Here is a 14,777-nt window from a genome sequence, read left to right as displayed (position 1 = left end):
GGACACGTCAGAAGCAGTGCACCAGCGACCAAACTGCATAGTCATTTCACGGACAAAGTCAACATGAGATTGTTTATCCTTTCGTTTTAAGCCTCTAAACCGCTGGCGATAAGCCTCAGGGATGAGCTCATAGGCCCTCAAAATCGCAGTTTTAACTGTCGTGTAATCCTCGCTCTCAGTAGCGCTTAAAGTAGAGTAGGCTTCTTGCGCTCTACCCGTTAACACACTTTGTAGAAGCAGTACGCGGTCCGAATCAGACCGACCTCTAGTCTCAGCGACTCACTCAAATGATACAAAGAATGTATCTGGATCGTCCTTGTTAAACTTAGGCACAAGCCCAAGATTTGCAGTCACATCGCTCCCCCTAGGGGATTCGGGAGTAGGAGAGCCCTCCACCATTTTACCCTCCCTGATCAACACCAAACTTTCCCGTTGGAATTCTAGTCTCAACTTTTCGGGCGCCTCTTAGCTTCCTCCGCCTCTCTGTCTTTCTGTCGCTCAGCTCTATCAAACTCAAGTTGCATAAATAACAACTCCCTTTGTCGTTCAAACATCAAATTACTACTCATAGGCAGAACAGCAGGTGACGTAGCTGACGTATGTGGAGGTGAACTAGCCTCACTCTTAATGACACCAGTCTCCTTAAACTTGTCAGACAGAAAAGACCTAAGACTCTCTTTTTTTTCGGGAACCAGTTATCTTAGTCTCAAAGGCCTCCGCAATTTGCAGCTGGTCTCTCGTACATTTACCCAGCAAGTCATTGGACGGCTGCTGGACACTAGAGTAGCCATAATAACCAAAGTCGTGCGTATCGAGTGGCTGTGACAACAATATGTCTCACTCCTCCACCTGCTGAAACAAACCAAACCAAAACGGAGGCATCCATGCTAATCGCGCCAAGCGCAGGGACAGAGATGTCAAAGAGGAGTTTCCCGAAGCCCTAGATAACTCACCCTAGTCTTTGTGCGGCTCTGTGGCGCGTATTTATGCACTATATACCGCCGCCTCACTCAGAATAACCAGCGCGCTGGCGACTCTTAGAACCACGGCCGTGCTCCCAAGACAAGATGCTCTGACCACTAGCACCACACAAAAATAACAAACTAAAATAACAAACAAACGCCCAACGTACCCCAACAAAAGGGAATATGCCGCTTATGCCTACGTGGGGATAATAGAAGGCAGCAGCTCCGGGTAGCATCAAACCACCCCAAATCTCTAACCACTGCATAAGGAACAACCAACACTCACCCCTAGGTCTGATGTCCCAACAGGTAGCAAAGCAAAGCGTCCTCAGCCTGGGCGGGTGGCTGGAAATGAACCGTGGTCCTCTCTCCAACGCAGCACAAAAAACGAACAGGCACAACAACTACACCTGCAAAATACCCAAATGGACTTATCTCCTAACAGCGCACAGCAAATGATATCACTGACAATATCATAACCACTGCCAAGCAGTGAAACGAACAAAATGTGCTAACAAACAAAAAACAATAGGCTACTAGGGGCAGTAGGTTAACGACGGCGTGGTTCAAACCTAGATCCGGACGAGCTCCCACTTGTTACAGCCCCGGCTCAAGGGACGTAACAAAAGAAGGGAGACAAGTCGAGGGTTGCAATAATAATCAAAATATTAAATAATCCAAAAAAAAAGATGACTAAAGTTCAAAAAACAATGTGCTGGTCGGAGAGAGGAAGCAGTGGGATCCTGAAGTGTCAGGAAGCGCGCCGATCCCCCGGAAGCCTCCCGGGAGCGCGGGAAGAACAAAGCGCGAAACCTGCCAATCTGAAACTGAAACAAAGCCAGCAGGCAGGAAGATGAGGCCATAACAGCCGTTATAATTCTATTAATGTTGTAAAGCAAATAATAAAGCAAACTCACTGAAAGGGTCTGGTGTTTAGGTACTCTTTAATTTGCATTATCTGTTTCACGAAATTGTATTATTTATTTTTTTTAACTTTGTTTATTAAGTTTTACATGAAAATACAAGTGCGCCACCAGTGCATTACAAAATGTTGTTATCCAAAACAGGTATAAATATATATGTATATGTACATATATGATAAACTTCTCTATTATCAAAATACTGTAAAAAAGTGACAATCAAAAATGTTATACACAAAAACAGCATTACTGCCTCAGAAAATAAACTAAAAATAACAATAAAAAAGGAAAAAAAAAAACTAAAATTAAGACAAAAACAAAAACGCAGCCAAAAGAGAGGAGGGAGAAAAAGAAGGGGGAAAAAACCCCCAAAAACAAAACCTCAGTCAGCAAACAGTGGTGTCCCCCACTAGACAATACCGTAACGCGCACGGACAAGCAGACACGCCGGCCCCCGACCAACGGGCCGGACCCCCCAGCCGACTGGCCAATGCTGCCGCCCGCGGAGTGGGAGACCCAGGCCAGCGCCCCGACTAAAGGGCCCGACCCACCAGCCAAGGACCAACGCGTCCACCCACCCACGCACGCCACAATACATTGGTGTAACAGCAGTTAAACTGCATGCTGCCCAGCATCAGTAGCCCTGTAAACCATAAAAAAGTTTATCGGTCCGGGATAAGTGGGAAACTTATGTGATTAATAAATTGAAAAAATGGACCGCATAATTTCTGGAATTTATCAGCAGAACCACTCAGTGAAAGTCGAAGTTTTTCTAATTTAAGAAAATAGAGAACGTCTTGAGCCCAGTGAAAATAAGAAGGTGACACCTGTGACTTCCATTTAATTACTATTAGTCTCCTTACCAAAAAAGTGGTAAAAGCGAGGAGGTCTTTTTTAACTGCAGAGAGAATTGGTAACATAGGAAAGACTCCAAACAACACACCAAAAGCGTCAGGCTCAACTTTTTCCCCACTTATTACAGAAATTATATTAAAAACTTCTGTCCAATATTTTTGCAAAGATGGGCAAAGCCAGAACATATGTATAAGATCCGCAGGTGAATGCTGGCATCTGTTGCATGCAGGGGACACCCCATCATAGAACTTTGACAAACGGGCATTAGTATAATAGGTGCGATGAACCAATTTACACTGAATAAGGCTATGCCTGGCGCAAATAGAGGATTTATGAACTCGTTTTAAAATCTCTGCCCAAATTTCGTCTGATATTGCCTCCCCCAAATCCTTCTCCCATAACATCTTAATGGAATTTAAGGAGTCCGGATGTAAAAGATAAATTTGGTTATAAATATATGAGATGGAGCCTTTTAAGGTTGGGATTGGTGTCAGGAAACTATCTAGAACAGAATCATTATAGGTGGGGAAACATGGGAAACATGTTATAAGCAAAGCTCCGGACCTGCAGATATCTGAAAGAATGTTGCTTAGGAAGTGAAAATTTGTCTGACAATTGCTAAAAAGAGGCAAAAACATTATCAATATACAAGTCTTTAAAGGTGTTGATGCCAAGCCTTTCCCACCTTAAAAAAACACTATCCATCAGGGAAGGAGGGAAAACATGATTGGCGGCTAGTGGAGCATAGGTAGAAAAAGTCTGTAGGCCAAAGAAGCGCTTAAACTGAACCCAGATTCTAAGAGATGTTTTTAACAATTACATTCTTAGTATATGGAGATGTGGAGGAATGGATAGGGGAGTGTAGCAAAGCTTTTAACGACGCAGGTTTAGCCGAATTGGATTCTATGATAAGCCATTCTGGAGGGGGTTGAGAGGCGTCAAGTTGAAGCCAGGATTTAAAAATTCTTATATTGGAAGCCCAATAATAAAATCTAAAGTTAGGCAGTGCCATGCCACCGAGCAGTTTAGGCCTTTGTAGATATTGCTTACGCATTCTAGGAACTTTCTTATTTCATACAAGCTCCAGGATCATGCTGTCCACTTTGTGGAAAAACGTCTGAGGGAGGAAAAGAGGTATACATTGAAATAGATAGGAAAAGCGTGGGAGAATATTAATTTTGACCGTATTGACTCGTGCAACCAAAGAAAGATTAAGAATGGACCAGCGATCCAAATCCCCTTTAATTCGGGTCAGCAAAGGGGCAAAATTTGCTTTATAAAGATCCTCCATTTTTTGCGTGACTTTAACTGCGAAATACACTACCGTTCAAAAGTTTGGGATCACATTGAAATGTCCATATTTTTGAAGGAAAAGCACTGTACTTTTCAATGAAGATAACTTTAAACTAGTCTTAACTTTAAAGAAATACACTCTATACATTGCTAATGTGGTAAATGCTATTCTAGCTGCAAATGTCTGGTTTTTGGTGCAATATCTACATAGGTGTATAGAGGCCCATTTCAAGCAACTATCACTCCAGTGTTCTAATGGTACAATGTGTTTGCTCATTGGCTCAGAAGGCTAATTGATGATTAGAAAACCCTTGTGCAATCATGTTCACACATCTGAAAACAGTTTAGCTCGTTACAGAAGCTACAAAACTGACCTTCCTTTGAGCAGATTGAGTTTCTGGAGCATCACATTTGTGGGGTCAATTAAACGCTCAAAATGGCCAGAAAAAGATAACTTTCATCTGAAACTCGACAGTCTATTCTTGTTCTTAGAAATGAAGGCTATTCCATGCGAGAAATTGCTAAGAAATTGAAGATTTCCTACACCGGTGTGTACTACTCCCTTCAGAGGACAGCACAAACAGGCTCTAACCAGAGTAGAAAAAGAAGTGGGAGGCCGCGTTGCACAACTGAGCAAGAAGATAAGTACATTAGAGTCTCTAGTTTGAGAAACAGACGCCTCACAGGTCCCCAACTGGCATCTTCATTAAATAGTACCCGCAAAACACCAGTGTCAACATCTACAGTGAAGAGGCGGCTGCGGGATTCTGGGCTTCAGGGCAGAGTGGCAAAGAAAAAGCCATATCTGAGACTGACCAATAAAAGAAAAAGATTAAGATGGGCAAAAGAACACAGACATTGGACAGAGGAAGACTGGAAAAAAGTGTTGTGGACGGATGAATCCAAGTTTGAGGTGTTTGGATCACAAAGAAGAACGTTTGTGAGACGCAGAACAAATGAAAAGATGCTGGAAGAATGCCTGACGCCATCTGTTAAGCATAGTGGAGGTAATGTGATGGTCTGGGGTTGCTTTGGTGCTGGTAAGGTGGGAGATTTGTACAGGGTAAAAGGGATTCTGAATAAGGAAGGCTATCACTCCATTTTGCAACGCCATGCCATACCCAGTGGACAGCGCTTGATTGGAGCCAATTTCATCCTACAACAGGACAATTACCCTAAACACACCTCCAAATTGTGCAAGAACTATTTAGAGCAGAAGCAGGCAGCTGGTATTCTATCGGTAATGGAGTGGCCAGCGCAGTCACCAGATCTGAACCCCATTGAGCTGTTGTGGGAGCAGCTTGACCGTATGGTATGCAAGAAGTGCCCATCCAACCAATCCAACTTGTGGGAGCTGCTTCTGGAAGCGTGGGGTGCAATTTCTCCAGATTACCTCAACAAATTAACAGCTAGAATGCCAAAGGTCTGCAATGCTGTAATTGCTGCAAATGGAGGATTCTTTGACGAAAGCAAAGTTTGATGTAAAAAAAATCTTATTTCAAATACAAATCATTATTTCTAACCTTGTCAATGTCTTGACTCTATTTTCTATTCATTTCACAACATATGGTGGTGAATAAGTGTGACTTTTCATGGAAAACACAAAATTGTTTGGGTGATCCCAAACTTTTGAACGGTAGTGTATGTGAAACTGTGTTGGGCAATCTTAAAGGGTAGAGTATGCAAGGGATAATCGTTAGCGGCGGTATTAATAGGAAATATTTCACTTTTGCTCAAATTCAGTTTGTATCCTGATATCAGGCTAAACGACTGAAGAGTGGTGAGTATAGCAGGGACAGAGGTGGGCAAGCCAGAAACGTATAAAAGGAGATCATCCGCGTAAAGCGAGACTTTCAGTTCCATGCCATTTCTTACTATGCCTGTAATATGGGGATTGGATTGAAGCGCTACTGAAAGGGTTTCAATGGCAATAGCAAATAACAAAGGACTTAAGGGGCAGCCCTGTCTTGTAGAGCGGAAAAGGCGAAAGTAGTCAGTTTTTTCCAAAGCCAAATTTCTCTAAAGTGAAGAAAAGATAATTCCACTTCACTCTATCGAACGCCTTCTCGGCATCTAAAGATATCAAAGCCTCTTGAGTGTCAGAAGGCGGAATATTATAAATTACATTGAACAAACGTCTAAGATTAGAGAATGAATGCCTATTTCGAATAAATCCTGTTTGATCTTGAGAAATTATAGAAGGGAGAACAGATTCAAGGCGTAGTGCTAGTAATTTGGATAACAATTTAAAGTCAGCATTCAGTAAACTTATTGGGCGATAACAGCAGCAAGCTAAGGGATCTTTGTCTTTCTTCAAGAGGAGAGAAATAGAGGCTTGATTAAGAGTTTGAGGAAGACGTCCAGCGACAAGTGATTCGTTAAACATATCTGATAGTAAAGGGGCCAGCTTATGCCAAAACTTCTTATAAAATTCAGACGGAAAACCATCTGGGCCTGGGCACTTCCCATTTTGCAGAGATGTAGCAGCTGTGTGAAGTTCTGAAATAGTAATTGAATTCTCTAATACTTTCACGTCTGATAGACCAATAGAGGGAATATCTAAATTTTCAAAGAAGGTATCATAATTAGGAGGAGATGGACCTTGATCAGAAGAGTAAAGAGATACATAAAATTCCTTAAAAATATTAATTTCTAAAGGGTCAGTAGTTTTACCTGAATCTGTTTGGATCTGAGAAATGTGACGCGATGTAGCCATTTGGCGCAACTGGTGTGATAGTAGCTTGCTGGCCTTATCACCATGTTAATAGAACCGGGATCTCGACTGGAGCAAGAGCTCAGTAGTGCGATGAGTCATGAGGGCATCGTACTCAGCTTGTAAGGAGAGACGTTCCTTGTAAATATCTGGGGACTGGGAGGAAGCATACAAGTTATCAAGTTGAGAAATACTCTTTGCCAGCCTAGATAATTTTTCCTCTCTAACTTTTCTCTCATGTCTTGAATAAGAAATTATTTCCCCCCTAATATATGCCTTTAATGTCTCCCACAGCAAAGAAGCAGACACATCAGGTGTTTTGTTTACACTCACAAAAAAGTCAATCTGTTGTGAAACAAAGTTAACAAAATTCTCATTTGATAGTAAGCGTGTATTAAGACGCCATGGTGAGTGCGTGTTGATTATGTTTTTAAAATTTTTTTCATTGAGATTGGAGCATGGTCAGATATGACAATAGTATTGTATTTACAGTCTGACACTGATGAAAGTAGTCTATTATCAACCAAGAAAAAGTCAATACGAGTGAAAGTGTGATGCACATGGGAGAAGAAAAAATATTCCCTTTTCGAAGGGTTGAAAAAGCGCCAGGCATCGGAAACTGCAAACTCTTCCATGAAAGACTGGATTACTTTGGCAGATTTCGAAGGTGAGCAAACCTTAGAGGAGGAGCGGTCCAACTGAGGATTGAGCCAGCAATTAAAGTCACCTCCTAAAATCAAACAGTGTGAGGACATATCAGGGAGAGTTGAGAAGAGACGTTTAAAAAAGGCCTCATCGTCATAATTTGGAGCATATACATTTGCCAAAATCAAGTGAGTGTTATGTATTTGGCCAGTAACAATAACGAATCTACCATTTGGATCAGAAATAACAGATGAATAAATAAATGGAACAGATTTTTGCAGCAGAATGGCAACCCCCCGTGATTTGCCCTGGAATGTAGAATGGTATATCTGACCCACCCATCCCCTTTTCAATCTGGCATGATCAGAAGCTTTAAGATGGGTTTCTTGTAAAAAGATCACCCGAGCACCAAGAGTGTGAAGATGATGCAACACCTTGCTACATTTTATGGGGTTATTGAGTCCTTTACAGTTAAAACTAACGAATTTAATGCCCCCCCCCATATGAAGGCACTTTTAAATTAGTATGAGACATGACTAAGCATATACAGTGCGATATATACAAGGGCAGCATGACAGTAGTAAAGCATAACACTGAAAACAAATGCCTGACTGATGGGAGAAAAAAAAAAGAGGACCAAGAACAAAAACGAAAAACAAAACCGAACCAAAACCAAAAGCCGTTCCACCCACCCACTGGCAGAAGCATCCCCCCCAAACGGGATGTGCACAACTTGACCCCAAAAAACACACAAACTATCACGCCTCCTAGTAGCTCTGATAAAAACCCAACAAACACTACTCGGCGTCCACTTGGGAAATGTGACATTTTAAGGAAACAATAAAAATATACAATACTAAACAGGCTTATAGCCTAATAATGTAAATTATGTATGGTCTAAGCAGCTACATGTAACTATTCCACCCTAGAAAAACTAGACAAGCAGCATAAATTTGCAGCGTCAAACAAGCTTAACATGAAAGTGACTCCTGTTGTTAAAACTTCGAAGTTGAAGTATTCATGCATAATTAAACAGCAAACGTGTATTCAAGTTTTAACTGTAAACAACTTAAGATTGAAAAAAAAGCAGCGAAATGTGAACAGAAAACAGTGGTAACATCAGTCTCTAGCACAGACTGGTCTCTAACCGTAGGCAATCTAACGTCCCTGAAGCATGGCACTATGGGAAATGTAGTCTTATTGCCTGGCAGTAGCGGCTAACCAACTAGCCAGTTAGCGTGTCAGCTAAACTGCATCAGGATCGACAACTTTTTTAATGTTTTTCTCAACAAAATCTGATGCCAAAGCAGGGTAATCAAACCTGTGAGTTTGTCCGCTGGGTAAGGTAATGCGAAGCGTTGCCGGGTAGAGAAGACCGAAGTTGATGTTTGGGCAAGAGTGGAGCTCCTTTTTCACTTTGGCAAAGGCGGCCCGTTTCTTGGCCACCGCTGGAGTGAAATCCGGGAAAATCGAGATCCTCCTGCCATTGTAGGAGAGAGGAGAGGCTTCCCCGGCGCGTCGCAGAATCTGGTTCCGAACTTGAAACAGGTTAACCCGAATAACAAGCGGACGTGGAGGTTCTCCATTTTTGGGCCTTGCACGGAGGTTACGATGGGCCCGATCCAGTACAGGTTTGTCATCAAGTCCCAATAGGTCTTGTAAGAGTTGGGCAGTACACTCGGTGGATCGCTGGCCCACCAGGCGTACATTATTCCATCCAGACCGGTCGCCTCCTCTTTACGTGTGTATGGACACGCTTCTGCAAGTCACTTATACATGTTCATTGACACGTATCTCACAGATGCCGCTAGGGGCGCCCTGTAGCCTACTAGGTCTGTCATGACCATGGTCATGACGCAATAGAATGCCAGAAATATTGAACAAAGATGGCGGAGCGAATGTTCCTGACTGCTGTCTTTGCCAACTTCTCCCAGAAAGTACAGCTGTTTAACCTCTTCAGTGACGTCTCTAACCGCTTTAGAGTTTCATACACACTCCCAGTGTCCATTTTTATGACAGTTGTTGCACTGACTGTTCATTGCAGGACACTTCCGCTCATCGGTGTGCTGCGTCTTGCCGCACCTCCCGCATTCATCTACTATGTTGGTTGCAAGACTGCTGCCACCATGACGCTGTCCGCCCTTTTTCTTGCGCCCCCAGTGGCCAGAAGACGGGATTGCGGCCCCAGTGGCAACTAATACGTGTCCATATACACGTATTTCGGTCTCGCAAAACCGTGTCCTCTGACACGTACGTATTGTGATGTAGTGTAGTTCCATCTTGACCGTCCCTCCAGGTCCTCGCATTTCTTGGAGAGAGAGTCGAGCAGGGTGTTAAGCGTGCTAACATTAGCTTGAAGGTCGGCTAGCCTGCTATCTTGGTCGTTAGCCGAGCGCTCGAGGTCAGTTATAGTCTCAGTCTGAGAGGCCAGTTTAGCTTCGATTGACTCCAGAGCCGCCGTAATCTCTATTTTGACAGCACCCGAGACGATGGATTCAAATTTATTGATGATATCGGAGCGCATTTCGTCCATCATCTGCCTCATATTCATTAACAGGGCTTCATTAGCATCTAGCTGCTGCTAGGGTTCTGGCTCAGGAGAAAGCCGAGGCTTGTTGCCGCGACCTGATTTGGGAGCGTCGGATTTCCCTGTTTGCCATCATAGATCGTCCTCAATCGAAAAAAAAGTCACTTAAAGCAAGTAGCTGCAAAAGTAAAGCTCGAAAAGCTACAAGAGTGTAAAATAGTGCAAAAAAGTATAAATTAAGTCACATTTCGGCGGAGCACCTGCAAAACACGTCCTACATCAAGCCTGCTCAGCAGCGCCCCCACGAAATTGTATTATTGACTCGAAGTTCATTTGAAAGTTGGATGGAAACATAAATACTGTTATTGTTCACAGTACTGTGCAGCACAACCTGTGTTGAATGTGAACTACACAGTACAGTGGGAATTGAGTTTGTAATGTATAGTAGCTGAATTAACGTAAGAGTAGGTGAGAAGGGGTAGGAAAAAATAAGTGTATACTTCCTCCTACTCCTTTTCCACCATGTAACAAATAATCTGATGTATATGGAGATGTGTTCCCTGAGTTTGATGTGTGGATTTGATGATCACTTCAGATTATTGGCAATGGAGCATCTGTATGTTAGATCCTGCTTATTTACATATTCCAAATAAATCATCATTCATTCGCTGTTGCCTTTGTATGAATAATGTACCATGGTGTTAATCAGTTTAGAACAGCTGTTATACCATTTTGAATCTATTTTGAATCCAAAAGGACCATTTAGAAAACTCCTTCCAAGGTGAAGATGTTTAGAAACTCCATTTTCAGTGTTGACGTGTAGACAGGGAGTTTTTGGCCTGTTGCTGGCTTTCTTTTTCTGGCTTCTGATTGGCCAACATGGCTTTAGGGGGTTAGAGTTATATCGCCACCTGTTGGTGGGACAGCACATTCATTGTGTTGAGTTGCATGTCCATCCATTATCCAAACCACTTAGCCTGCTCTTAGGGTCGCAGGAATGCTGGAGCCTATTACGGCAGTCATTGAGCGGCAGGCGGGGAGACACCCTGGACAGGCCACCAGGGCCCACACACACACACACACACACACACACACACACACACACACACATTCACACAGGGACAATTTAGTATGGCCAATTCACCTGACCTACATGTCTTTGGACTGTGGGAGGAAACCGGAGCCCCCGGAGGAAACCCACACAGACACGGGGAGAACATGCAAACTCCACACAGAGGACGATCCGGGACGACCCCCAAGGCTGGACTACCCCGGGGCTCGAACCAAGGACCTTCTTGCTCTGAGGCGACCACGCTAACCACTGCGCCACCGTGCCGCCCCGTGCCTGTGCTGTGCGAGTTGCATGTGTTTGTGCATTTTCATTTGGACGGAGATCTTTCTTAAACAGTGCCTGTGTGGACGGGATTTTTTTTTTTTGAGACCAAAGGAGGAAAAAAAATCCATATTAAAAATACGCGTGTGTATTTGTGGACTCTGTAATACCAGCAACAACTCTCTGCATTAACGGTGTCAGTAAGCTAACGTGTTTGTGTTTGAAATATGTAGTTCGTGGTTGTAGAAGGACTCTTATTTTTGTTTCTTCTACACAGGAGACTTTGGTGAATCTGGCTGGACTACTGGTCAGTTTGATACTTATTCCTCTGGTCACCGACAAGCCAGTGTGAGTGTGGCAGAGACGTAAGCCTTCTGCTAGAATATATACATACTGTATTTGAAAAGGGTGCTCTCACAGGGAGGGTTTGTGAAAAGTATGAGCAGTTCATTACTCTTGTGATGATCATCTGAAGGTTTTAACCATTTTGTGGACTAATCTCATCATCCTGCTCATGCCCATTTCTTGCCTTCAGGCTCACAGTCATCCTCTTCTTCCTCTTCACCATACTGCACCTCTTCGCCAATTACAAAGCAGTACGTTCTGTTGTCATGGCAACCTTTAATGAAGCCCGGCTTTCAATTGTGCTGCACCAGTACCTGAGGGATGGACAGATCCTTAGTCCTTTGGAGGGTAATCAGAAAGAACCAGTGTTCCTGGGTAAGACCACCACCATCCACCAGCAACAACTGGTCATAATTTCAGATTTGGAAATCACAAATGAAATAATATTCCATGTTGTTTTACAGAATTAAGAAAAAAGGTGCCAGTTAGACTTGGAGTGAGACTACAAGACCTTGTACAAAAGTAATTTCATGTATCATATTTCATTTTCATTGGAAACATGAACAGACTGCCAATGCTCAGTCCAGTATGATAATAAATTGACTCTTTTTTCGTTTCCTTTTTTCTTCTTTTTTTTTTAAGCAAAGACGAGTTTAATCTGGCCTTAAAGCAAACCAGCATGCCTTACCTCTTAGGAGTGAAAAATGGTATGTTGGCCCATAATCTTATCTTGCTCCTTACGAGTCTAAATAACATTACTTTTACTGACTGTATTAGATAACCTGAAGTGTCGTACATCTGAGTATTGTTTTCCTGTGCTAGGCTGTGTGCGTGTTTGCTTGGGACAGGAAGCATCCACACATGATGAGATCAGAGCAGCGTGCCAAGCTCTTTGTCTCGGCAGTGTGTTGCATCACGCGACGCCGATGAGTGGAGTTCCAGAGAAACTTCTGATGCTCCAGAGCCAAAGTGAGCCTTCACTTTTACTTCTGTCTTCTGTGTCCTTTTGAATTAATAAGTGGGTCACATTCTTGTTATTGTTTTTAAAGGTCCCTGGGAAATGGTGTTTAAGAGCTACAATCTTATGGACCAAATTTTCAATCCATTTCTCAAGGGTAAGCACACTCAAAGTGTTAAGCTTGTTGTGACTGCAGTGAAGTTGCATGCCTGACTGTATGTATATTTATTTTTTTTATTCTTGTAAACTGAAAAAAAATCACTTAACTTTTAGGTGTGGAAGCTGCTGGATGGCAGACTAATCGAACTCTTCTGAACTGGGATGAATGGAGGGTTGAGTGGAAAACAAAGACAAGTTAAAACTACATCCAAATCAAGATTCTGTCTAATTCTTGTCTAATGTCAGCGTGTAATGTTCTCTAAATCCAGCCAAAGACATTCCCAAGAATTCATAACTGTGTAATTTCTAATATTCACAAAATGCAAAATTGAGAGCAGGAGGGTTCAGGTCAATGACAAAATGGCAGCATTTCTGGTTTGAATTCCTGTGTTACTTCCGGCTTGGTCGGGCGTCCCTACAGACACAATGCGCTCTTTGCACAATCATTTCCGCATTCTACCTAATACTGCTTGTGTGTTTCCTGTTTATCGATGGCGCTGTTATACACCCGCTCTTTGCAGGAGCTCCCAAAGCTCAAAGTAACAAATGTCCACTGAATTTGCCAGCAAACAACACTAACACCAACCAGCAAATTGGACAAGGGCTTTAGGTTGTATGCTGCATCCTACATTCACAATTACGAAGGTAAGAAAGCAACTATTAATGAGTTAGTAAGTGCAAGGACAACTACTTGTTTCTGGGATGCAGTGGTGCGACTTCCTCGTGTGGGCGCAGGAGGACTACCTTGTGCAACGAATACGCAATGATCCAGAAGTGCAAAGAACAATCCAAGAAAAGGCCGACCATTTCTTTTTCTACATATACATGCCAAAATACCTGTCTTTGAAAAAGTAACAATGATATACATATGTACAGTTGTAGCGTGGTTCTCTGCGTTGTGTGGTTTGTTGGTGTGACTGACGACGCTATGACGACCAGGTAGATGATATCGTATTTATTGCCATCAGGGCCTGTATGAAAACAGTACACAGCAGTGAATATACAGGTCTCCTTCCGCATACAGTGCCCACAGCCATCTCTTTCAAAGTCCAGAGCGAAAGGGCTACCCGTCTCCCACCAGATCAATTACAAAATCCTGGTTCTTACTTATAAAGCCCTTCACAAACTGGCTCCCCCATACCTCACTGACCTCCTGTCTCCCTACCAACCCTCTCAGTCCCTCAGATCCACCTCAGCCTCACTTCTCTCTACCCCCACGTCCAGCCTCCATGGCTTTGGTGACCGAGCCTTCTCCAGGGCAGCTCCCAGGCTCTGGAACTCACTCCCTCAAGAATTCCTCCCACTCTTCCAATCCCGTCTCAAGACACACTTTTTCTCCATTGCCTTCTCGTGCCCCCCCTGTCCTCAGCGCTCGACCTGCCCCCTCCCTCAAATCCCTCCCTAATTCCCTCCCCAAACGCATCAGACACTGCTGCAGGCTGCCCACATTCAGGTCATTGGTCGGGACTCACCTCTTCAGACTCCATCTGTGATTTATGTGATTTATGATGTTTGTCTTTCTTTCCCTCTTGTATCTGTCCAAGCCGGAGAGTACTGCTGGCATCGTGTGTGGCTGCCGCTTCTCCCTCTTGTAGCCCCCCCTTCTCATCCACCCCTGTATGTCTGTGTTATGTTTATCTGTCGTCTTGTTTCACCCCGTTTATTGTAAAGCGACTTTGAGTATTCGAAAAGCGCTATATAATTTTAATTTTATTATTATTACATGTAAATAAAGAGACCCTGTACAAAAGGATGGACAGACAAGTACATTTATTTACAGGGGTGACAGTGGATGGACAATGCATTCTTGAGCATTTCATTGTAGATGGTAGTACCTGTATTTTGTAAACAATGTGGCAGATAACCTCTTTACATTCACAGAAATCAATACTGAATTACTGATATATGAATGACAAATGATATATTAAAGAACACATGGGCCACTAGGCTCAAGAACCATTGGTTCTCAGGCCTACTTAGTCTCACTTAGCCGGGTTCTGGTAATTTGACAGCATACATGCTATTGAAAACAGTTGGTTGATGTTGTTGGCATGTGATGGGGGG

The 14,777-nt window shown here is 43.1% G+C and overlaps 1 protein-coding gene across 1 annotated transcript in view; it reads left to right on the top strand.

Moving 5' to 3' along the window:
* The window catches only part of rusf1 (RUS family member 1), a 28,851-nt gene extending 14,352 nt beyond the window's left edge, over nt 1-14,499 (top strand). Inside the window, exons 8-14 of the mRNA XM_056288022.1 lie at nt 11,529-11,599; nt 11,787-11,971; nt 12,061-12,118; nt 12,239-12,303; nt 12,419-12,565; nt 12,646-12,711; nt 12,828-14,499. Coding sequence (XP_056143997.1) covers nt 11,529-11,599; nt 11,787-11,971; nt 12,061-12,118; nt 12,239-12,303; nt 12,419-12,565; nt 12,646-12,711; nt 12,828-12,913 — 678 coding nt within the window. The 3' untranslated portion in view covers nt 12,914-14,499. The remainder of the gene's footprint in view (nt 1-11,528; nt 11,600-11,786; nt 11,972-12,060; nt 12,119-12,238; nt 12,304-12,418; nt 12,566-12,645; nt 12,712-12,827) is intronic.
* The last annotated feature ends 278 nt before the right edge of the window (nt 14,500-14,777 follow it).

This window comes from Lampris incognitus, chromosome 10 (assembly GCF_029633865.1).
Source record: "Lampris incognitus isolate fLamInc1 chromosome 10, fLamInc1.hap2, whole genome shotgun sequence".
Lineage (NCBI taxonomy): Eukaryota > Metazoa > Chordata > Actinopteri > Lampriformes > Lampridae > Lampris > Lampris incognitus.
This window is presented reverse-complemented; position numbering and strand designations above follow the sequence as displayed.